Source organism: Pseudophryne corroboree, chromosome 4 (assembly GCF_028390025.1).
Source record: "Pseudophryne corroboree isolate aPseCor3 chromosome 4, aPseCor3.hap2, whole genome shotgun sequence".
NCBI lineage: Eukaryota > Metazoa > Chordata > Amphibia > Anura > Myobatrachidae > Pseudophryne > Pseudophryne corroboree.
In genome coordinates, this window is record NC_086447.1 from 41,635,903 (window position 1) to 41,658,993 (window position 23,091).

Here is a 23,091-nt window from a genome sequence, read left to right on the forward strand (position 1 = left end):
GTGACAGTGAGAGTGCTGTTGCTCGGTGACGGTGTTGTGGCTGTACAGGAGGTGTAGCAGAGGCTGTACAGGAGGTGTAGTAGAGGCTGCACAGGGTGATACACAGTAGTGTGACAGTGAGAGTGCTGTTGCTCGGTGACGGTGTTGTGGCTATACAGGTGGTGTAGCAGAGGCTGTACAGGAGGTGTAGTAGAGGTTGCACAGGGTGATACACAGTAGTGTGACAGAGAGAGTGCTGTTGCTCGGTGACGGTGTTGTGGCTGTACAGGAGGTGTACCAGAGGCTGTACAGGTGTAGCAGAGGATGCACTGGGTGAGACACAGTAGTGTGTAGTGTGATAGTGTTGTTGCTCGGTGACAGTGTTATGTTGTGGCTGTACAGGAGGTGTAGTAAAGGATGTACAGGAGGTGTAGCAGAGGATGCACAGGGTGATACACAGTAGTGTAGGGTACAGTGAGAGTGCTGTTGCTCGTGACAGTGTTGTGGCTGTACAGGAGGTGTAGCAGAGGCTGCACAGGGTGATACACAGTAGTGTGTAGTGTGACAGTGAGAGTGCTGTTGCTCGTGACAGTGTTGTGGCTGTACAGGAGGTGTAGCAGAGGCTGTACAGGAGGTGTAGCAGAGGCTGCACAGGGTGATACACAGTAGTGTGTAGTGTGACAGTGAGAGTGCTGTTGCTCGGTGACGGTGTTGTGGCTGTACAGGAGGTGTAGCAGAGGCTGTACAGGAGGTGTAGCAGAGGATGCACAGGGTGATACATAGTAGTGTGTAGTGTGTCTGGAGAGTGCTGTAGCTCGGTTGCAGTGTTGTGTTGTGGCTGTACAGGAGGTGTAGCAGAGGATGTACAGGAGGTGTAGTAGAGGTTGCACAGGGTGATACACAATAGTGTGTAGTGTGACAGTGAGAGTGCTGTTGCTCGGTGACAGTGTTGTGGCTGTACAGGAGGTGTAGCAGAGGCTGTACAGGAGGTGTAGCAGAGGATGCACTGGGTGAGACACAGTAGTGTGTAGTGTGATAGTGTTGTTGCTCGGTGACAGTGTTATGTTGTGGCTGTACAGGAGGTGTAGCAGAGTCTGTACAGGAGGTGTAGCAGAGGCTGTACAGGGTGATACACAGTAGTGTGTAGTGTGACAGTGAGAGTGCTGTAGCTCGGTGACGGTGTTGTGGCTGTACAGGAGGTGTACCAGAGGATGCACGGGGTGATACACAATAGTGTGTAGTGTGACAGTGAGAGTGCTGTTGCTCTGTGACAGTGTTGTGGCTGTACAGGAGGTGTAGCAGAGGATGCACGGGGTGATACACAATAGTGTGTAGTGTGACAGTGAGAGTGCTGTTGCTCGGTGACGGTGTTGTGGCTGTACAGGAGGTGTAGCAGAGGATGCACGGGGTGATACACAATAGTGTGTAGTGTGACAGTGAGAGTGCTGTTGCTCTGTGACAGTGTTGTGGCTGTACAGGAGGTGTAGCAGAGGATGCACGGGGTGATACACAATAGTGTGTAGTGTGACAGTGAGAGTGCTGTTGCTCGGTGACGGTGTTGTGGCTGTACAGGAGGTGTAGCAGAGGATGCACGGGGTGATACACAATAGTGTGTAGTGTGACAGTGAGAGTGCTGTTGCTCGGTGACGGTGTTGTGGCTGTACAGGAGGTGTAGCCAGAGCCGGCCATAGGCATAGGCAAACTAGGCAATTGCCTAGGGCATTTGATATGACTAGGGGCATCAGCAGCTTCTGCTGATTAAAATGATATGTGGCATGCCTGTATTCTGTGTGTAGCATTTCATATGCAGATACAGCCACAGTCTCACACAGTATATAGTCGTGCTGCATATCATTTTAATCATTAGAAGCTGCTTGTGCATCCTAGCCACATAGCAATGCAAATAAGAGGCATTTTCAAAAGGTGCCCGACGTTAACATTGAGGCAAGATTTATGAGGACACATCTGTATCCAAGCAGAGGCAGAGGTCACAGTGTTAGTGGCAGTGTGAGTGCTGTGTGCATGTGAGTGGGTTGGTTGTGCAGTAGTGTTCGGAATATGTGTAAGGAGCATTATGTGTGTCATGTAAAAATGCATTAACAATGTGCAACATATGTGTAAGGGGCACTATGTGTGTCATTATGTGTATAAGGGCATTAATAATGTGCGGCATATGTGTAACAGGGTACTACTGTATGTGTGTCATTATGTGTATAGGGGCACTAATAATGTGCAGCAAATGTGTAGGGGGCACTATGTGTGTCATTATGTGTATAAGGGCATTAATAATGTGTGGCATATATGTAAGGGACATTATGTGTAAAAGGGCATTAATAAAAGTTGTCATAATTTGTAAAGTGCATTATGTTTATAAGGACATTAATGTGTCTCATGTGTAAGGGGCATTACTGTGTGGAATTGTGTATAAATGCATTACTAATGTGTGGCATTATGTGTATAAGGTGCTCTACTATGTGGCGTTGCATATAGAAAGGGCACTACTGTGTCATCTAAAGTGAATAAAGAGCAATAAGGTGTGGTGTAATGTGAATAAGGAGCAATTCAGTGTGATGTAATGTGAATAAGGGGCTCTACTGTGAGGAGTAACGTTTATAAGGAAAAGTGATACTACTGTGGGATGTAATATGGATTATGGACACTATCGCATGATCAAATGTGAATAAAGTTGCAGTACTGTGTGGCGTAATTGGAATTGGGGTTACTATTGTGTGGTCATGCCCCTTGCCAGCAAAAACACACCCCTTTTTGGGCTGTGCGCCAAATGTGCGAACTGCTCCTATTTAAAATATAAGGGGTACAAACACCAAAATAAGGACTGCTATGGATGAGGGGTGATGGTGATGGGAAAGAGGTGCAAGATCAGAGGCGGAACCAGCGGTGGTGCTAGGGGGCACCAGCCAAAATCTTGCCTAGGGCATCATATTGGTTAGGGCCGGCTCTGGGTGTAGCAGAGGTTGCACAGGGTGATACACAGTAGTGTGACAGTGAGAGTGCTGTTGCTCGGTGACAGTGTTGTGGCTGTACAGGAGGTGTAGCAGAAGCTGCACAGGGTGATACACAGTAGTGTGTAGTGTGATAGTGCTGTTGCTCGGTGACAGTGTTGTGGCTGTACAGGAGGTGTAGCAGAGGCTGTACAGGAGGTGTAGCAGAAGCTGCACAGGGTGATACACAGTAGTGTTTAGTGTGAGATTGCTGTTGCTCGGTGACAGTGTTGTGTGTACAGGAGACAATAGAGGGACGGTTACTGTATGAGAAGGAGAAGGAGTGTCGGATATACAGCCTGCAGTTCGGGGTCTTGGATTTCCCTGTGAGTCACGTTACACCTGACAGATGGCATCTAGGAGTGCCGGCACCCTGGTCACTGAGAACAATGCCACCTACATCCCACCCGCCCTCATGCCGGGGTAAGCTGCTCGTACTGTATATTCTCTGACGGGACACCTCTGTATAGTATATAGAGTAACCCCTTATTCCCCAGACCTTTATAGTGTATGCTGTATAAGAGATCTATTATATGTCTACAGTACCGTGCGTCAGGCGGCCGCAGAGTATTTTCCTGCCTTATATTACCTATAGTGTCCTGTCCACCTGTGTTACCAGTACACATACTACGGGTGATCTGTTGGTATATACAGGTGTAAGATTATGGAGGGTATCCAATAGGCTGTGATAGCGTGACCGCGGGTAAAGTAATCGCACCTATCGCTTGAACAAACTGCTTATCCTGGGTATGCGCGCTCCCGTTTTCTGACCTATCGTATTAGAAGATGGCGAAAACGGTGACCTGCAATGTGTAATCCAGCGAAGAGCGCAGACAAAAATGGGGAAATCAGCCTGTACCCCCAAAATGTGACATAGGATAACAATATAGAAGTATATCAGAGGACACTATAAAAAGATTTGGGGGACATAAAATGTATTAAATGGCTGCAATATGTTTTTTTTTTTTAAAAACACTTGAAAAATTATAAAAAGCTTTTTGTGTAAAATAAGTGCTCTCATTACATTCGGGGTACATGAAATTGGGTATATTATAAGTGTATATTTGGGTCAATTAAAGGTACTTTGAAAAATCTTGTGAAAATGACCACTTACTCCCACCTGCAAGCCTAAAAACACCTGCCCCAGTCACAGAGCGCCCCCGTATACCCGTCCCGGCTTCTACCCCAATTTCCAGCACTCTGCACTTTCCACGCCAAAATATCTTATTATTGGCTAATTAAAAGTAATAAAAAATTCAAAAGTTCCTAATTAAGTCATTAAGGGGGTGGTCCAAGGGGTTCTTAACCAAGGGCCTAATTCACACCTGATCATTGATGTGTGAAAAAACACAAATCTACGATCAAACTCTCTGCCATACGGAGGGACACCCACCACAAAGCAAGTCCGCCACGCACGCCGGATCCAGCCCCCTCACAGAGACATGTGAAATCATCGTATGGCGGCGATGCTTACACATCTGACGAGTAGCCCTCTGCCTACTCAGCCTAGGTGCGAAGGCAGGCAGCTACCCGCCATGTTTAGGATTGCGGCGGCTGCGTGTGACGTAACACACAGCTGTCCGGGCCGCACCCCTAAAACACAGCCGCCACGCCCCGCGACAATCAGGCAGAGGCGATCGCACAAGTGATCGCTGCAGCAACTAGGTCTGAATTAGGCCCCATGTGCACTGCAGGTAGGGCAGATGTAACATGTGCAGAGAGAGTTAGATTTGGGTGTGGTGTGTTCAATCTGCAATCTAAATTGCAGTGTAAAAATAAAGCAGCCAGTATTTACCCTGCACAGAAACAAAATAACCCACCCAAATCTAACTCTCTCTGCACATGTTATATCTGCCTCCCCTGCAGTACACATGGTTTTGCCCATTAGAGAAAGAGTTTGCTTTTGCGATCTGGTCTGAATTAGGCCTCAAGTCCCAACATTTTTACCCAAATATAGAGATTTTCCCAACTTTTCACCTTCTCAGAGTAGGTGAAGAGAAAGTGGCCACAAACCCTATTGAGAATTACCGCATACGAGTAATTGGATAGCTGCAATATTATGGGCCACGTTTTTGCATTTTTTTGCCATGAAAACGGGTTATTATAACAGCTAATTGGATACCCCCCTAAATGGGGTGCGTTAATAGATAATAATTAGGCTTACCATACTATCCCTTTAAACCGGGACATTGGTTATTTACACAGGTTCTGTGGCTGTCTGACACCAAGCCTGCATGTCACCTGGTTTTATCAGCCACAGAACCTGTGTAATCTATGAGTGTCCCAGTATAAAGTGATAGTATGGTAAGTCTAATAATAAGTAATGATTGTATTTATATAGTGCTTATTTCCCTGTAGTGCAATAATAAAAGCATTGCTTCTATACACAGACCTGGTATACGCAGCACATAATAGGGGCTTGTTTTGCGCCGCCATTGCTTCTCTTCTCTTCCCCTATAATCCTTTTAGCTCCTGCTATAGCTCTAATGTCAGTATGTATAGAAGACAGCGTGATAATCTCTCCACAGAACAAGAACCTGTGGTGTGGCCTATGTGTGATGTCATTAGGGGTATGATGTCACTGACTGAGCTTCTTACAGCAGTATTGGAGGTTACAGTCCCTGCAATTTGCCTGTGTAAAATGTTGTAACTTTGGGGGTTATTCAGAGTTGTTGGCAAACCAAAAAAGTTAGCAATTGGGAAAAAAACCTGTTGCACTGTAGGTGGGGCAGATGTAACATGTGCAGAGAGAATTAGATTTGGGTGGGTTATATTGTTTCTGTGCAGGGTAAATACTGGCTGCTTTATTTTTACACTGCAATTTAGATTTCAGTTGGACCACACCCCACCCAAATCTACCTCTCTCTGCACATGTTATATCTGCCCCACCTGCAGTGCAGCAGTTTTTTCCGCCAATTTCTAACTTTTTTTGGTAAAGCCCTATTTTTGAAGCTGCACAGAGTGCATGGTGGATAGTACTCCTGGCAGGCAAATTCCTTAGGGGCCTATTTATTAACATTATTTTTACTAATTCCCAGCTGAGTGCTCACTCTACAGCCAGTAGAAATTAAATACATTTTCCATACTATGGCAATATGTAGTAACATTCGGCAGTGCTGGTGTTCCCTGTTATCCACCAACCAGAGTGCAGCATCCTCTACCTCCTGCCTCTCAGCCTTCAGGCAGACTGTGAGTGGCTGTCAGAATGCTGATTGGTAGATGGCTGGAGTTATCCACCAATCAGAGTCCAGCATCCTCTACCTCCTGCCTCTCAGCCTGCAGCCAGACTGTGAGTGGCTGTCAGCATGCTGAATGGTGGATGGCTGGAGTTATCCACCAATCAGAGTGCTTATAGCCAGTCACTGTTTGGAAGCCTGTGGAGAGACAGCGTTGAACTGCAGACGGGATATGTTATTATTTTCATATATTCCTGTGAATGCTTTGTCCATGGCCTAGAGTGCTGTGAATATGGCGCTGCCTGATTGAGGTGACACAGCTCCAGCTAGAGGGCCCTGAAGGTTGGGAGGTGTGACACGTGTAGCAGAGCGGCGGTGAGCGGTTGCTGGTGTGCATGGTATTCAAGTGGTGCTTATAGGGGCAGGGGGTGGTCCGGTGCGTTAGAAGCAGCACCTGTGATACTTGGAACATGTCACCTACCTAGTGATCTGCAGACTATTGCTCTGCTCCATCTACCCCCTGGCAGGCACATATTTACATAATGTGTAGCTAGTTATGTTACTGATCTGTAGATAATGACACCTTTCCCGTCATCCTCATTTAGTACAGGTAGAATCTGTACCTCAGACAACTGTTACTACAACAGACTGGTAACATACCTGTACACAACAATGGAACGGACGCAATGCATTGTTATATCACACACACGACGGTGTTTGTACAAGCAGCACGCAGGGTAATCCCGCCGGGTGCACGCACCAGGAATGGGAGGCATAGGAGACTGCCCTGTATGGATTCTGCATTACGGAAATGTCAGTGTTTAATCTGTCATTAGACTGTACAGAAGCCTCCCTGACAGCACATGCAAATCACCTCTGTTTTATCCGCTGGAAAATGAAGCACGAGGGTATAATGGAGCCGGGCGATAGATGGCGCGCAGGGGACGGCTGTGTACTCATCATTATTACTTGGGGACACCGAGACACACTTCTGGTTCATTATCCGGAAAATGCAACGACCACAGGACTGTATGGGGAGGAGTGATGGCGCAGAGCACAGGTGTAGCGACCGAATGCTGCCTGCAGTGGTAACCTGTAGACGTGCGCTCTGCAAGTGCGATACTGTATGTGTCCTCTCAGGGCTGTTTCACAATTATTTAGGGGGTATTTTAGGAGCATATTTATTAACATTATTTTTACTAGAAAAAAAAATGTGAAAAAGGAGGTTCTCTGTTTTCACCCCCTTATCACATTATTTTAGTATCACTTCAATGTATTAAAGGGCTTTTGTGAAAAACTGCTCCAACCCCACTTTTTTTTTTAAGTAATCAGATCACATTCCCCATACTTATAATGGGAAATGTGATCTGGGCAAATTTACTAAAGAACACTCGTAAAAAAAAAACCCTGCAATGAGCCCTGTGGTAATTACACCATCTTCAGCTGGCGTAATCACAGGGAGGCACTGCAATATGGAGCCTTCAGCACAGCTTTCCCCCTCCCCCATCACCCGGCAGAGAAAGCCGTGCGAGGACGGAGCTCCGATGATCAGCTCTGTGTGTCCGATGGATACACAAGCTAATCGCAGATTAAAAAAAAAAGTAAAAAAAAACCCCAAACCATACTCACCTGTCATAGGAGCCGGTCATCGGTGCTTCGATGTGGGCAGCTGGTCATCGGGTCCTCCTGTGCGCTGCTGTGACCCCTGGTGCAGTAAAGTGATGCTGCAAAACGGCAGCTCACTTTACAGCATACGGGGTCACATCAGCGCACAGGATCTGATGCTCGGAGCGGGTCACTGTGGAGAAGTTCCTGACTGCTCCAGCGCAACCCTTACTCCGTCTTTAGTATGGTGAGCGCGATCAGGACTGCCAAGAGAAATCCTGGGCCCCAGTACAGTAACTTCCCGGGGCCCCCCTTGCAGGAGGTGTGGCCACACCCTGTTAGTTGCATGGCTGCACCACTTTGTGGGCATGTCTAGCACACGAGAAGTACCCACTCACCATATATTCACTATTAGGATCGTGGGACAGTCACATAAAAGCTGCATTGGTTGCAGAGCGCATTCCCTGGAACACCATCATTTTTGTGAAAGAGGATCCTCCATTGTAATTTTGGGATAAAGGATGCGCTATAGCGTGTAAGTGCAATCACTGTATACACACACACACAAACATATAGTATATGCAGAAATGACACACAACTTTCAGGACTCACTATGATTAAAGCTGAATAAACTGAAATGTTGGCTCACACATTAGTGCTCATCACCAGGATATATTGTTACATTAGTAAGTCCCGAGACTGCCACAGCATACTTGCCTACTCTCCCGGAATGGGGGGAGGCTCCCGAAAATCGGGTGACCCTCCCGGCCCCCCGGAAGAGCAGGCAAGTCTCCCGATTTTTTTTAGGGGCCCCTCTGCCCGGCCGCCCACTTAGTGAGTAAAGTGGGCGGTCCGGCAGTTGATGACGCGATTCTTGCTGAATCGTGTCATCATAGCGACACCCCCTGCTGTATAATGCCGGTAATCGCAGCATTACAGAGCAGGGGGTGTGGCTTAAATTATGTGCTGCGATAACCCCACCCCTGTTCCGCCTCCGTCCACCCCAAATGCGTGTCATAACCCTGCCCCGCCCCCCTGCTGAGCCGGGAGAGGGCAGCCAGGATGTCGGCATGTATGTGCCACAGTATTTCTGCTTATACTACCTGTGTCATCCCACTAAGGGCACCCGGGATATTGCACAGTATTTTGGACAGAGTTCCAGCCATGACATATATAGATATACTGTAGACAATAAGATTTTACTTACCGGTAAATCTATTTCTCGTAGTCCGTAGTGGATGCTGGGGACTCCGTAAGGACCATGGGGAATAGACGGGCTCCGCAGGAGACAGGGCACTTTAAGAAAGAATTTGGATACTGGTGTGCTCTGGCACCTCCCTCTATGTCCCTCCTCCAGACCTCAGTTAGCGAAACTGTGCCCGGAAGAGCTGACAGTACCAGGAAAGGATTTTGGTAATCCAGGGTAAGACTCATACCAGCCACACCAATCACACCGTATAACTTGTGATAAACTTACCCAGTTAACAGTATGAACAACAACGGAGCATCAGATCAACCCTGATGCAACAATAACATAGCCCTTATTGCAGCAATAACTATATACAAGTATTGCAGAAGAAGTCCGAACTTGGGACGGGCGCCCAGCATCCACTACGGACTACGAGAAATAGATTTACCGGTAAGTAAAATCTTATTTTCTCTAACGTCCTAGTGGATGCTGGGGACTCCGTAAGGACCATGGGGATTATACCAAAGCTCCCAAAAGGGCGGGAGAGTACGGATGACTCTGCAGCACCGAATGGGCAAACACAAGGTCCTCCTCAGCCAGGGTATCAAACTTGTAAAACTTTGCAAAAGTGTTTGAACCTGACCAAGCAGCTGCTCGGCAGAGCTGTAATGCCGAGACCCCTCGGGCAGCCGCCCAAGAAGAGCCCACCTTCCTTGTGGAGTGGGCTTTTACTGATTTTGGAAGCTGCAATCCAGCCGCAGAATGAGCCTGCTGAATCGTGTTACAGATCCAGCGAGCAATAGTTTGCTTTGAAGCAGGAGCACCCAGCTTGTTGGATGCATACAGGATAAACAGCAACTCAGTTTTCCTGACTCTAGCCGTTCTGGCTACATAAACCTTCAAAGCCCTGACCACATGTAGTAACTCGGAATCCTCCAAGTCACGAGTAGCCACAGGCACCACAATAGGTTGGTTCATATGAAAAGATGACACCACTTTTGGCAGAAATTGTGGACGGGTCCGCAATTCTGCCCTGTCCATATGGAAAACCAGATAGGGGCTTTTATGTGACAAAGCCGCTAATTCTGACACACGCCTAGCTGAAGCCAAGGCTAATAGCATGACCACCTTCCACGTGAGAAATTTTAACTCCATGGTTTTGAGTGGCTCAAACCAGTGTGACTTCAGGAAACTCAACACCCCGTTAAGATCCCAAGGTGCCACTGGGGCTGAATATGTAGCACTCCCTTTACAAACGTCTGAACTCAGGTAGAGAAGCCAGTTCTTTTTGAAAGAAAATGGATAGGGCCGAAATCTGGACCTTAATGGAACCCAATTTCAGGCCCAAAGTCACTCCTGACTGTAGGAAGTGAAGGAAACGGCCCAGCTGGAATTCCTCCGTAGGGGCATTCCTGGCCTCACACCAAGCAACATATTTTCGCCATATACGGTGATAATGTTTAGCCATCACGTCCTTCCTAGCCTTTATCAGCGTAGGAATAACTTCAACCGGAATGCCTTTTTCTGCTAGGATCCGGCGTTCAATCGCCATGCCGTCAAATGCAGCCGCGGTAGGTCTTGGAACAGACAGGGCCCCTGTTGCAACAAGTCCTGTCTTAGGGGCAGAGGCCATGGGTCCTCTGTGAGCATTTCTTGCAGATCTGGATACCAAGTCCTTCTTGGCCAATCCGGAACAATGAGTATTGTTCTCACTCCTCTTTTTCTTATGATTCTCAGCACCTTGGGTATGAGAGGAAGAGGAGGAAATACATAAACCGACTGGAACACCCACGGTGTCACTAGTGCGTCTACAGCTATCGCCTGAGGGTCTCTTGACCTGGCGCAATACCTCTGTAGCTTTTTGTTGAGGCGGGATGCCATCATGTCCACCTGTGGCAGTTCCCACCGACTTGCAATCTGCATGAAGACTTCTTGATGAAGTCCCCACTCTCCCGGGTGGAGGTCGTGCCTGCTGAGGAAGTCTGCTTCCCAGTTGTCCACTCCCGGAATGAACACTGCTGACAGTGCTCTTACGTGATTCTCCGCCCAGCGAAGAATTCTGGTGGCTTCCGCCATCGCCACCCTGCTCCTTGTGCCGCCTTGGCAGTTTACATGAGCCACTGCGGTGATGTTGTCTGACTGAATCAGCACCGATTGGTCGCGAAGCAGGGTCTCCGCTTGACTTAGGGCGTTGTATATGGCCCTTAGTTCCAGGATATTGATGTGAAGGCAAGTCTCCTGACTTGACCACAGCCCTTGGAAATTTCTTCCCTTTGTGACTGCCCCCTACCCTCGGAGGCTTGCATCCGTGGTCACCAGGACCCAGTCCTGAATGCCGAATCTGCAGCACTCGAGAAGGTGAGCACTCTGCAGCCACCACAGGAGAGACACCCTGGCCCTGGGGGATAGGGTGATCAGCCGATGCATCTGTAGATGTGATCCGGACCACTTGTCCAACAGATCCCATTGAAAGGTCCTCGCATGGAACCTGCCGAAGGGAATGGCCTCGTATGATGCCACCATCTTTCCCAGGACTCGCGTGCAGTGATGCACCGACACCTGTTTTGGTTTTAATAGGTCTCTGACCAGTGTTATGAGCTCCTGAGCCTTCTCCATCGGGAGATAAACCCTCTTCTGGTCTGTGTCCAGAATCATGCCCAGGAAGGGCAGACGAGTCGTAGGAATCAACTGCGACTTTGGATTATTTAGAATCCAGCCGTGCTGTTGTAACACTTCCCGAGAGCGTGCTACGCTGATCAGCAACTGCTCTCTGGACCTCGCCTATATGAGGAGATCGTCCAAGTATGGGATAATTGTGACCCCTTGCTTTCGAAGGAGCACCATCATTTCCGCCATTACCTTGGTAAATATTCTCGGTGCCGTGGAGAGACCAAACGGCAACGTCTGGAATTGGTAATGACAATCCTGTACCACAAATCTGAGGTACGCCTGATGAGGTGGATAAATGGGGACATGAAGGTATGCATCCTTTATGTCCAGAGACACCATAAAATCCCCCCCTTCCAGGCTTGCTATGACCGCTCTGAGCGATTCCATCTTGAACTTGAACCTTTTCAGGTATATGTTCAGGGATTTTAAATTCAATATGGGTCTGACCGAACCGTCCGGTTTCGGTACCACAAACATGGTCGAATAATAACCCTTTCCCTGTTGAAGGAGGGGAACCTTGACCACCACCTGCTGAAGATACAATTTGTGAATTGCAGCTAACACTATTTCCCTCTCTAAGGGGGAAGCTGGCAGGGCCGATTTGAGGTATCGGTGAGGGGGCATCTCTTCGAATTCCAGCTTGTATCCCTGAGACACAATCTCTAGTGCCCAGGGATCCACCTGGGAGTGAACCCACTTGTGGCTGAAATTTCGGAGACGCGCCCCCACCGGGCCTAGCTCCGCCTGTGGAGCCCCAGCGTCATGCGGTGGATTTAGTGGAAGCCGGGGAGGACTTCTGTTCCTGGGAACTAGCTGTGTTGTGCAGCTTCTATCCTCTGCCCCTGCCTCTGGCAAGAAAGGACGCACCTAGGACTTTCTTGCCTTTTTGTGATCAAAAGGACTGCATTTGGTAATACGGTGCTTTCTTAGGTTGTGAGGGAACATATGGCAAAAAATGTGACTTTCCAGCAGTAGCTGTGGAGACCAGGTCCGAGAGACTCTCCCCAAACAACTCCTCACCCTTGTAAGGTAAAACCTCCATGTGCCTTTTTGAGTCGGCATCGCCTGTCCATTGCCGAGTCCACAGGACCCTTCTGGCAGAAATCGACATTGCATTTATTCTAGAGCCCAGAAGGCTAATGTCTCTTTGAGCATCTCTCATATATAGGACAGCGTCTTTTATATGCCCCAGGGTCATTAATATAGTATCCTTGTCCAAGGTATCAAGTTCCTCAGATAAGGTATCCGTCCATGCTGCTACAGCACTACACACCCAGGCCGACGCAATTGCCGGCCTTAGTAAGGTACCTGAATGTATATAAATGGACTTCAGGGTACCCTCTTGTTTCTATCCGCAGCATCTTTGAGGGTGGCCGTATCCTGTGACGGCAGGGCTACCCCCTTGGATAAGCGTGTGAGAGCTTTGTCCACCCTAGGGGAGGATTCCCAGCGTAACCTGTCCGTTGGCGGGAAAGGATACGCCATAAGCATCCGTTTGGAAATCTGCAGTTTTTTTATCTGGAGATTCCCAAGCCTTTTCACATAACTCATTTAGCTCATGTGAAGGGGGAAAGGTCACCACTTGCCTTTTTCCCCCATACATATAAACCCTCTTGTCAGGGACTGGGGTTTCCTCTGTGATGTGCAACACATCCTTCATTGCTATAATCATGTAACGGATGGCTTTAGCCAATTTAGGCTGTAACTTTGCATCATCGCCATCGACACTGGAGTCAGAATCCGTGTCGATATCTGTGTCAACAATTTGGGATAGTGGGCGCTTCTGAGACCCTGACGGCCTCTGCGACATAGGATCAGGCATGGGCTGAGATCCCGACTGTCCTAAGGTTTCAGCTTTATCCAACCTTTTATGCAAGGAATTAACATCATTTAAAACCTTCCACATATCCATCCAATCAGGTGTCGGCGCCGTCGGCAGCGACCCCACATTCATTTGCTCCCGCTCTGCTTCCACATAGCCTTCCTCGTCAAACATGTCGACACAAGCGTACCGACACACCACACACACAGGGGATGCTCTTTTTGAAGACAGTTCCCCCACAAGGCCTTTTGGAGAGACAGAGAGAGAGTATGCCAGCACACACCCCAGCGCTATATGTCCCAGGAATCACACAGTAACTTAGTGTTAACTCAGTAGCTGCTGTATATAATGTTTTTGCGCCTAATTTATGTGCCCCCCCTCTCTTTTTACCCTCTTCTACCGTGAATCTGCAGGGGAGAGCCTGGGGAGCTTCCTCTCAGCGGAGCTGTGGAGAGAAAATGGCGCTGGTGAGTGCTGAGGAAGAAGCCCCGCCCCCTCAGTGGCGGGCTTCTGTCCCGCGTTTCTGTGTAAAATTATGGCGGGGGCTCATGCATATATACAGTGCCCAACTGTATATATGCCCAACTTTTGCCAAGAGGTCCTAATTGCTGCCCAGGGCGCCCCCCCCCCCCCTGCGCCCTGCACCCTACAGTGACCGGAGTATGTGGGTGTAGTGTGGGAGCAATGGCGCACAGCTGCAGTGCTGTGCGCTACCTCAGTGAAGACTGGAGTCTTCTGCCGCCGATTTTGAAGTCTTCTTGCTTCTTTCACCCGGCTTCTGTCTTCCGGCTCAGCGAGCGGGACGGCGGCGCGGCTCCGGGATCGGACGACAAAGGGTGAGATCCTGTGTACGATCCCTCTGGAGCTAATGGTGTCCAGTAACCTAAGAAGCAGGACCTATCTTCAGAGAGTAGGGCTGCTTCTCTCCCCTCAGTCCCACGATGCAGGGAGTCTGTTGCCAGCAGATCTCTCTGAAAATAAAAAAACCTAACAAAATACTTTCTTATAGCAAGCTCAGGAGAGCTCACTCAGTAGCACCCAGCTCGTCCGGGCACACTGAGGTCTGGAGGAGGGACATAGAGGGAGGAGCCAGAGCACACCAGTATCCAAATTCTTTCTTAAAGTGCCCTGTCTCCTGCGGAGCCCGTCTAGTCCCCATGGTCCTTACGGAGTCCCCAGCATCCACTAGGACGTTAGAGAAAGACAGATACACTCACAAGTATATACTGTACAGTATACAGATATTACCAGGGTTGTACTGGCCCACAGGGGTACAGGGGAAACCACTGGTGGGCCCCACTGTCTGAGGGCCCCTTCCACTCTACTATGGATCAGGTTCCAGACTGTGCACTTGAATTGTACATTATACATTACCTTATACTGCACAGGACTATGGTGTATTACTCTGGTACAATATCATGCATGCATTAGCAATATTTACTATCTACATGTGTCAAGGGGCCCAGTCCGTGCACTCTCTCATTGTTAGGCAAACCAATGTGGCGGCTGGCCACACCCCTTCTGGAGACTGGCCACACCTCTAAACATGGGCCCTTACCACTGCATTCCCCAGGTGGCCCATATGCCCCAGTCCGACACTGGATATCACACACATACAGGGTAGTAGAGAGTCTAGCTGGGCCCAGTTACTTTTTTCAGGGGCCGTGGCCTAATCACAGGAGGTGTGGTCATGCACCCTTTGAAAAAATACAGAAAAAATAGTATTTTAAGTGCCACCATGGACACACTGCAGCCCAGCAGTCAGCAGCATGTGCTGGACTGAGGAGAAGAGCTGTAGCTGCTGCTGCCAGGTAAGGGGGAGAAAGCTGGGGGCCCCCACTAGTCCCTCACTGGGCCCCTCCATCAGACCTGGGCCCGGCTAATTTGTACCCTCCCCCCCCCTTCTCTCGAGACCACTGAGCGCGACTCATGAAAGCCCAGCTTTCTGCTTCTCCTGTGTGTTCAGATTTGCCATGTCAGGATGGCGCAGTTTGAACATACGTGCGGAAAGGAAACGGCAGGGAAGCTCAGTTCTTTCCTGCTGTCTGTTCGTCTATTCGCTTGTGTTTTGTGTTGTCCGGACCGCACACCGCCAATGGCGTTCTAACGCCGTTGGCATGCCCCCTCCCACCCCGCAACCGCCTCTGCCTGCAAATCAGGCAGAGGCGATCGCAGCCCTGAGATGCTGATAGCATCTCACCGGGTTCCCGGGGTGCGCACGCACACTCCAGCAAGGGCTTCAGACTGCGATTGCTGCCGCAATCCAGTCTGAATTAGGCCTTGGGTTCCCAAGGTTATTCTGCATATGGATTGATCTCTAGCTCAATGACTGCTGCCAGGGAAATAGCCACCACTAACGTTGGCAGTCTGGCACAGGGCTGATGTTCTGTACAACTAGTCTTATGTGTAATTGGCTGCACACTGGTGGCTGCATTGGACAAGATCCTCCTTTTCGGGTCACGGGCAATGCACCTGGCGCACTTCCGCTGTCACTGGTGCCCATCAGTGTAGTCAGAAGGTGACCTTACATGCAGGTCCATAGGCTCATCCTCCTTATCTGACAACATACAGTACCTGCTATTACTCCAAGCATTCCCATAGGATCATTACTGCGCTAGTTTTCAGTCTACAGAAATGCTGCAATATTTTGTAGATGTGTTTATGGGCGACTACAAACCCACTCCTACATATACTACGTACAGTACTATGGGGGTCATTCCGAGTTGTTCGCTCGGTAAATTTTTTCGCATTGCAGCGATTTTCCGCTTAGTGCGCATGCGCAATGTCCGCACTGCGACTGCGCCAAGTAAATTTACTATGCAGTTAGGTATTTTACTCACGGCATTAGAAGGTTTTTTCTTCGTTCTGGCGATCGTAATGTGATTGACAGGAAGTGGGTGTTTCTGGGCGGAAACTGGCCGTTTTATGGGAGTGTGTGAAAAAACGCTACCGTTTCTGGGAAAAACGCGGGAGTGGCTGGAGAAACGGGGGAGTGTCTGGGCGAACGCTGGGTGTGTTTGTGACGTCAAACCAGGAACGACAAGCACTGAACTGATCGCAGATGCCGAGTAAGTCTGGAGCTACTCAGAAACTGCTAAGAGGTGTGTGGTCGCAATTTTGATAATCTTTCGTTCGCAATTTTAAGAAGCTAAGATTCACTCCCAGTAGGCGGCGGCTTAGCGTGTGTAAAGCTGCGAAAAGCAGCTTGCGAGTGAACAACTCGGAATGAGAGCCTATATGTGTTTATGTTGACTTTTCCATATATATATATATATATATATATATATATATATATATATATATATATATATGTATATATTGTTGCCAGTCTGCACAAACCTGGTGACATCTCCGCATTCCAGGAATCCACGTCAGGGCTGGCAGAGCAATGTGCTGCAGACAATTAGTGCCAGAATTAAGCAAAACTTTATTGCTGCTTAATTAGTTTTAGTTAATTATTTATTTATTAGGTATCAATTATTTATTCCTGTGCCTCGTCGCTGTGGCTGTAAGGCGAGGCGCTTTATACGTGGCGAGAGAGCGCTTCTAGTAACAGCTTCTCATCCCTCATATCCACGCCCGGCGCTCTGCTTCATATTACACGGCAGATTTCTGAAAATAAGATTTTACTTACCGATAAATCTATTTCTCGTAGTCCGTAGTGGATGCTGGGACTCCGTCAGGACCATGGGGATTAGCGGCTCCGCAGGAGACAGGGCACAAAAATAAAGCTTTAGGATCAGGTGGTGTGCACTGGCTCCTCCCCCTATGACCCTCCTCCAAGCCTCAGTTAGGATACTGTGCCCGGACGAGCGTACACAATAAGGAAGGATTTTGAATCCCGGGTAAGACTCATACCAGCCACACCAATCACACCGTACAACTTGTGATCTGAACCCAGTTAACAGTATGACAAACGTAGGAGCCTCTGAACAGACGGCTCACAACAATAACAACCCGATTTTTTTGTAACAATAACTATGTACAAGTATTGCAGACAATCCGCACTTGGGATGGGCGCCCAGCATCCACTACGGACTACGAGAAATAGATTTATCGGTAAGTAAAATCTTATTTTCTCTGACGTCCTAGTGGATGCTGGGACTCCGTCAGGACCATGGGGATTATACCAAAGCTCCCAAACGGGCGGGAGAGTGCGGATGACTCTGCAGCACCGAATGAGAGAACTCCAGGTCCTCTTTAGCCAGGGTATCAAATTTGTAGAATTTTACAAACGTGTTCTCCCCCGACCACGTAGCTGCTCGGCAGAGTTGTAATGCCGAGACCCCTCGGGCAGCCGCCCAGGATGAGCCCACCTTCCTTGTGGAATGGGCCTTGACAGATTTAGGCTGTGGCAGGCCTGCCACAGAATGTGCAAGTTGAATTGTGCTACAAATCCAACGAGCAATCGTCTGCTTAGAAGCAGGAGCACCCAGCTTGTTGGGTGCATACAGTATAAACAGCGAGTCAGATTTTCTGACTCCAGCCGTCCTTGAAATATATATTTTCAATGCCCGGACAACGTCCAGCAACTTGGAATCCTCCAAATCGCTAGTAGCCGCAGGCACCACAATAGGCTGGTTCAGGTGAAACGCTGACACCACCTTAGGCAGAAACTGAGGACGCGTCCGCAGTTCTGCCCTGTCCGAATGGAAAATCAGATATGGGCTTTTATACGATAAAGCCGCCAATTCTGATACTCTCCTGGCTGAAGCCAGGGCCAGTAGCATGGTTACTTTCCACGTAAGATATTTCAAATCCACCGATTTGAGTGGCTCAAACCAATGGGATTTGAGAAAATCCAAAACTACATTAAGGTCCCACGGAGCCACTGGGGGCACAACCGGGGGCTGTATATGTAGTACTCCTTTTACAAAAGTCTGGACTTCAGGAACTGAAGCCAATTCTTTCTGGAAGAAAATCGACAGGGCCGAAATTTGAACCTTAATGGACCCCAATTTGAGGCCCATAGACAATCCTGTTTGCAGGAAATGTAGGAATCGACCCAGTTGAAATTCCTCCGTGGGGGCCTTCCTGGCCTCACACCACGCAACATATTTTCTCCAAATGCGGTGATAATGTTGTGCAGTCACCTCCTTCCTGGCTTTTACCAGTGTAGGAATGACCTCTTCCGGAATGCCTTTTTCCCTTAGAATTCGGCGTTCAACCGCCATGCCGTCAAACGCAGCCGCGGTAAGTCTTGGAATAGACACGGTCCCTGCTGAAGCAGGTCCCGTCTTAGAGGTAGAGGCCACGGATCTTCCGTGAGCATCTCCTGAAGTTCCGGGTACCAAGTTCTTCTTGGCCAATCCGGAGCCACGAGTATCGTTCTTACTCCCCTTTGCCGTATAATTCTCAGTACTTTTGGTATGAGAGGCAGAGGAGGAAACACATACACTGACTGGAACACCCACGGTGTTACCAGAGCGTCCACAGCTATTGCCTGAGGGTCTCTTAACCTGGCGCAATACCTGTCCAGTTTTTTGTTGAGGCGAGACGCCATCATATCCACCTTTGGTTTTTCCCAACGGTTCACAATCATGTGGAAGACTTCTGGATGAAGTCCCCACTCTCCCGGGTGTAGATCGTGTCTGCTGAGGAAGTCTGCTTCCCAGTTGTCCACTCCCGGAATGAACGCTGCTGACAGTGCTATCACATGATCTTCCGCCCAGCGAAGAATCCTTGCAGCTTCTGCCATTGCTCTCCTGCTTCTTGTGCCGCCCTGTCTGTTTACGTGGGCGACTGCCGTGATGTTGTCCGACTGGATCAACACCGGCTGACCCTGAAGCAGGGGTTTTGCCAGGCTTAGAGCATTGTAAATCGCTCTTAGCTTCAGTATATTTATGTGAAGAGACATCTCCAGGCTTGACCATACTCCCTGGAAGTTTCTTCCCTGTGTGACCGCTCCCCAGCCTCTCAGACTGGCATCCGTGGTCACCAGGACCCAGTCCTGTATGCCGAATCTGCGGCCCTCTAACAGATGAGCACTCTGCAACCACCACAGAAGAGACACCCTTGTCCGTGGCGATAAGGTTACCCGCTGATGCATCTGCAGATGCGATCCGGACCATTTGTCCAGCAGATCCCACTGAAAAGTTCGTGCGTGGAATCTGCCGAATGGAATCGCTTCGTAAGAAGCCACCATCTTTCCCAGGACTCTTGTGCATTGATGCACAGACACTTTTCCTGGTTTTAGGAGGTTCCTGACAAGTTCGGATAACTCCCTGGCTTTCTCCTCCGGAAGAAACACCTTTTTCTGAACCGTGTCCAGAATCATTCCCAGGAACAGCAGACGTGTCGTCGGGTTCAATTGAGATTTTGGAAAATTCAGAATCCACCCGTGCTGTTGCAGCACTACTTGGGTTAGTGCTACTACGTCTTCCAGCTGTTCTCTGGACCTTGCCCTTATCAGGAGATCGTCCAAGTAAGGGATAATTAATACGCCTTTTCTTCGCAGAAGAAACATCATCTCGGCCATTACCTTGGTAAAGACCCGAGGTGCCGTGGACAATCCAAACGGCAGCGTCTGAAACTGATAATGACAGTTTTGCACCACGAACCTGAGGTACCCTTGGTGTGAAGGGCAAATTGGGACATGCAGGTAAGCATCCTTGATGTCCAGGGACACCATAAAGTCCCCTTCTTCCAGATTCGCTATCACTGCTCTGAGTGACTCCATCTTGAACTTGAATTTTTGTATGTACAGGTTCAAAGATTTCAGATTTAGAATAGGTCTTACCGAGCCGTCCGGCTTCGGTACCACAAATAGCGTGGAGTAATACCCCTTTCCCTGTTGTAGGAGGGGTACCTTGACTATCACCTGCTGAGAAACCAGCTTGTGAATGGCTTCCAATACCGTCGCCCTGTCTGAGGGAGACGTTGGCAAAGCAGACTTTAGGAACCGGCGAGGGGGAGACTTCTCGAATTCCAACCTGTAACCCTGAGATACTACCTGCAGGATCCAGGGGTCCACCTGTGAGCAAGCCCACTGCGCGCTGAAATTCTTGAGTCGACCCCCCACCGCTCCTGAGTCCGCTTGTAAAGCCCCAGCGTCATGCTGAGGGCTTTGCAGAACCCGGGGAGGGCTTCTGTTCCTGGGAAGGAGCTGCTTGCTGCCTTCTCTTACCCTTTCCTCTGCCTCGGGGCAGATATGACTGTCCTTTTGCACGCTTGTTCTTATAGGACCGAAAGGACTGCGGCTGAAAAGACGGTGTCTTTTTCTGTTGGGAGGGGGTCTGAGGTAAAAAGGTGGATTTCCCGGCAGTTGCCGTGGCCACCAGATCCGATAGACCCACGCCAAATAATTCCTCCCCTTTATACGGCAATACTTCCATATGCCGTTTGGAATCCGCATCACCTGACCACTGTCGCGTCCATAAACTTCTTCTGGCAGATATGGACATCGCACTTACTCTCGATGCCAGAGTGCAAATATCCCTCTGAGCATCTCGCATATAAAGAAAAGCATCCTTTAATTGCTCTAAAGTCAATAAAATACTGTCCCTATCCAGGGTATCAATATTTTCAGTCAGGGAGTCCGACCAGACCACCCCAGCACTGCACATCCAGGCTGAGGCGATGGCTGGTCGCAGTATAACACCAGTATGTGTGTATATACTTTTTAGGGTAGTTTCCAGCCTCCTATCAGCTGGATCCTTGAGGGCGGCCGTATCAGGAGACGGTAACGCCACTTGTTTTGATAAGCGTGTGAGCGCCTTATCCACCCTAGGGGGTGTTTCCCAGCGCGCCCTAACCTCTGGCTGGAAAGGGTATAATGCCAAAAACTTTTTTGAAATTAGCACTTTTCTATCTGGGTTAACCCACGCTTCATCACATACATCATTCAATTCCTCTGATTCAGGAAAAACTACAGGTAGTTTTTTCACACCCCACATAATACCCCTTTTTGTGGTACTTGCAGTATCAGAGATATGTAAAGCCTCCTTCATTGCCGTGATCATATAACGTGTGGCCCTACTGGAAAATACGTTTGTTTCTTCACCGTCGACACTAGATTCAGTGTCCGTGTCTGGGTCTGTGTCGACCGACTGAGGTAAAGGGCGTTTTACAGCCCCTGACGGTGTCTGAGACGCCTGGGCAGGTACTAACTGGTTTGCCGGCCGTCTCATGTCGTCAACTGATTTTTGTAATGTGCTGACATTATCACGTAATTCCATAAACAAAGCCATCCATTCCGGTGTCGACTCCCTAGGGGGTGACATCACCATTACCGGCAATTGCTCTGCCTCCACACCAACATCGTCCTCATACATGTCGACACACACGTACCGACACACAGCAGACACACAGGGAATGCTCTATTGAAGACAGGACCCCACTAGCCCTTTGGGGAGACAGAGGGAGAGTTTGCCAGCACACACCCAAGCGCTATAATATATATGGGAACAACCCTATATAAGTGTTGTATCCTTATAGCAGCTTAAATATAGTAATATCGCCAAAAAAAGTGCCCCCCCTCTCTGTTTTACCCTGTTTCTGTAGTGCAGTGCAGGGGAGAGTCCTGGGAGCCTTCCTCACAGCGGAGCTGAGCAGGAAAATGGCGCTGTGTGCTGAGGAGAATAAGCCCCGCCCCCTATTTCGGCGGGCTCTTCTCCCGGAGTTTGTGAGATCTGGCAGGGGTTAAATACATCCATATAGCCTCAAGGGCTATATGTGATGTATTTTTAGCCATAAGAAAGGTATTATACATTGCTGCCCAGGGCGCCCCCCCCCAGCGCCCTGCACCCTCAGTGACCGCTGTGTGAAGTGTGCTGACAACAATGGCGCACAGCTGCAGTGCTGTGCGCTACCTCATGAAGACTGAAAAGTCTTCTGCCGCCTGTTTCTGGACCTCTTCAATCTTCGGCATCTGCAAGGGGGGTCGGCGGCGCGGCTCCGGGACCGGACTCCATGGCTGGGCCTGTGTTCGATCCCTCTGGAGCTAATGGTGTCCAGTAGCCTAAGAAGCCAATCCATCCTGCACGCAGGTGAGTTCACTTCTCTCCCCTAAGTCCCTCGATGCAGTGAGCCTGTTGCCAGCAGGACTCACTGAAAATAAAAAAACTCAAAACTTTTTCTAAGCAGCTCTTTAGGAGAGCCACCTAGATTGCACCCTGCTCGGACGGGCACAAAAACCTAACTGAGGTTTGGAGGAGGGTCATAGGGGGAGGAGCCAGTGCACACCACCTGATCCTAAAGCTTTATTTTTGTGCCCTGTCTCCTGCGGAGCCGCTAATCCCCATGGTCCTGACGGAGTCCCAGCATCCACTAGGACGTCAGAGAAATATGGTTTTCATTTTAAAATTAAAATCCTGGACTTGTGCTCATTCCTTAATACCCATTGGGCTGGATGTTTGGCCTTATTCAAGGTTGATTGCAAAACAAAATTTTCCGCTAATGGGCAAAGCCATGGCAGTGCAGGTGGGGCAGATGTAACATGTGCAGAGAGATTTTGGTGGGTTATATTGTTTCTGTGCAGGGTAAATACTGGCTGCTTTATTTCTACACTGCAATTTAGATTTCAGATTGAACACACCCCACCCAAATCTACCTCTCTCTGCACATGTTACATCTGCCCCCCTGCAGTGTACATGGTTTTGACCATTAGAGGAAAATGTTGTTTTGCACTCAACCTTGAATAAGGCCCCT

At 49.0% G+C, this 23,091-nt stretch overlaps 1 protein-coding gene across 1 annotated transcript in view; it reads left to right on the top strand.

Annotated features, from left to right (window-relative positions):
* Window positions 1–3,116: 3,116 nt before the first annotated feature.
* Window positions 3,117–23,091, top strand: part of CIMIP2C (ciliary microtubule inner protein 2C) — a 65,066-nt gene continuing 45,091 nt past the window's right edge. Inside the window, exon 1 of the mRNA XM_063915005.1 lies at window positions 3,117–3,404. Within this exon, the coding sequence (XP_063771075.1) occupies window positions 3,331–3,404 (74 nt within the window). The 5' untranslated portion in view covers window positions 3,117–3,330. The remainder of the gene's footprint in view (window positions 3,405–23,091) is intronic.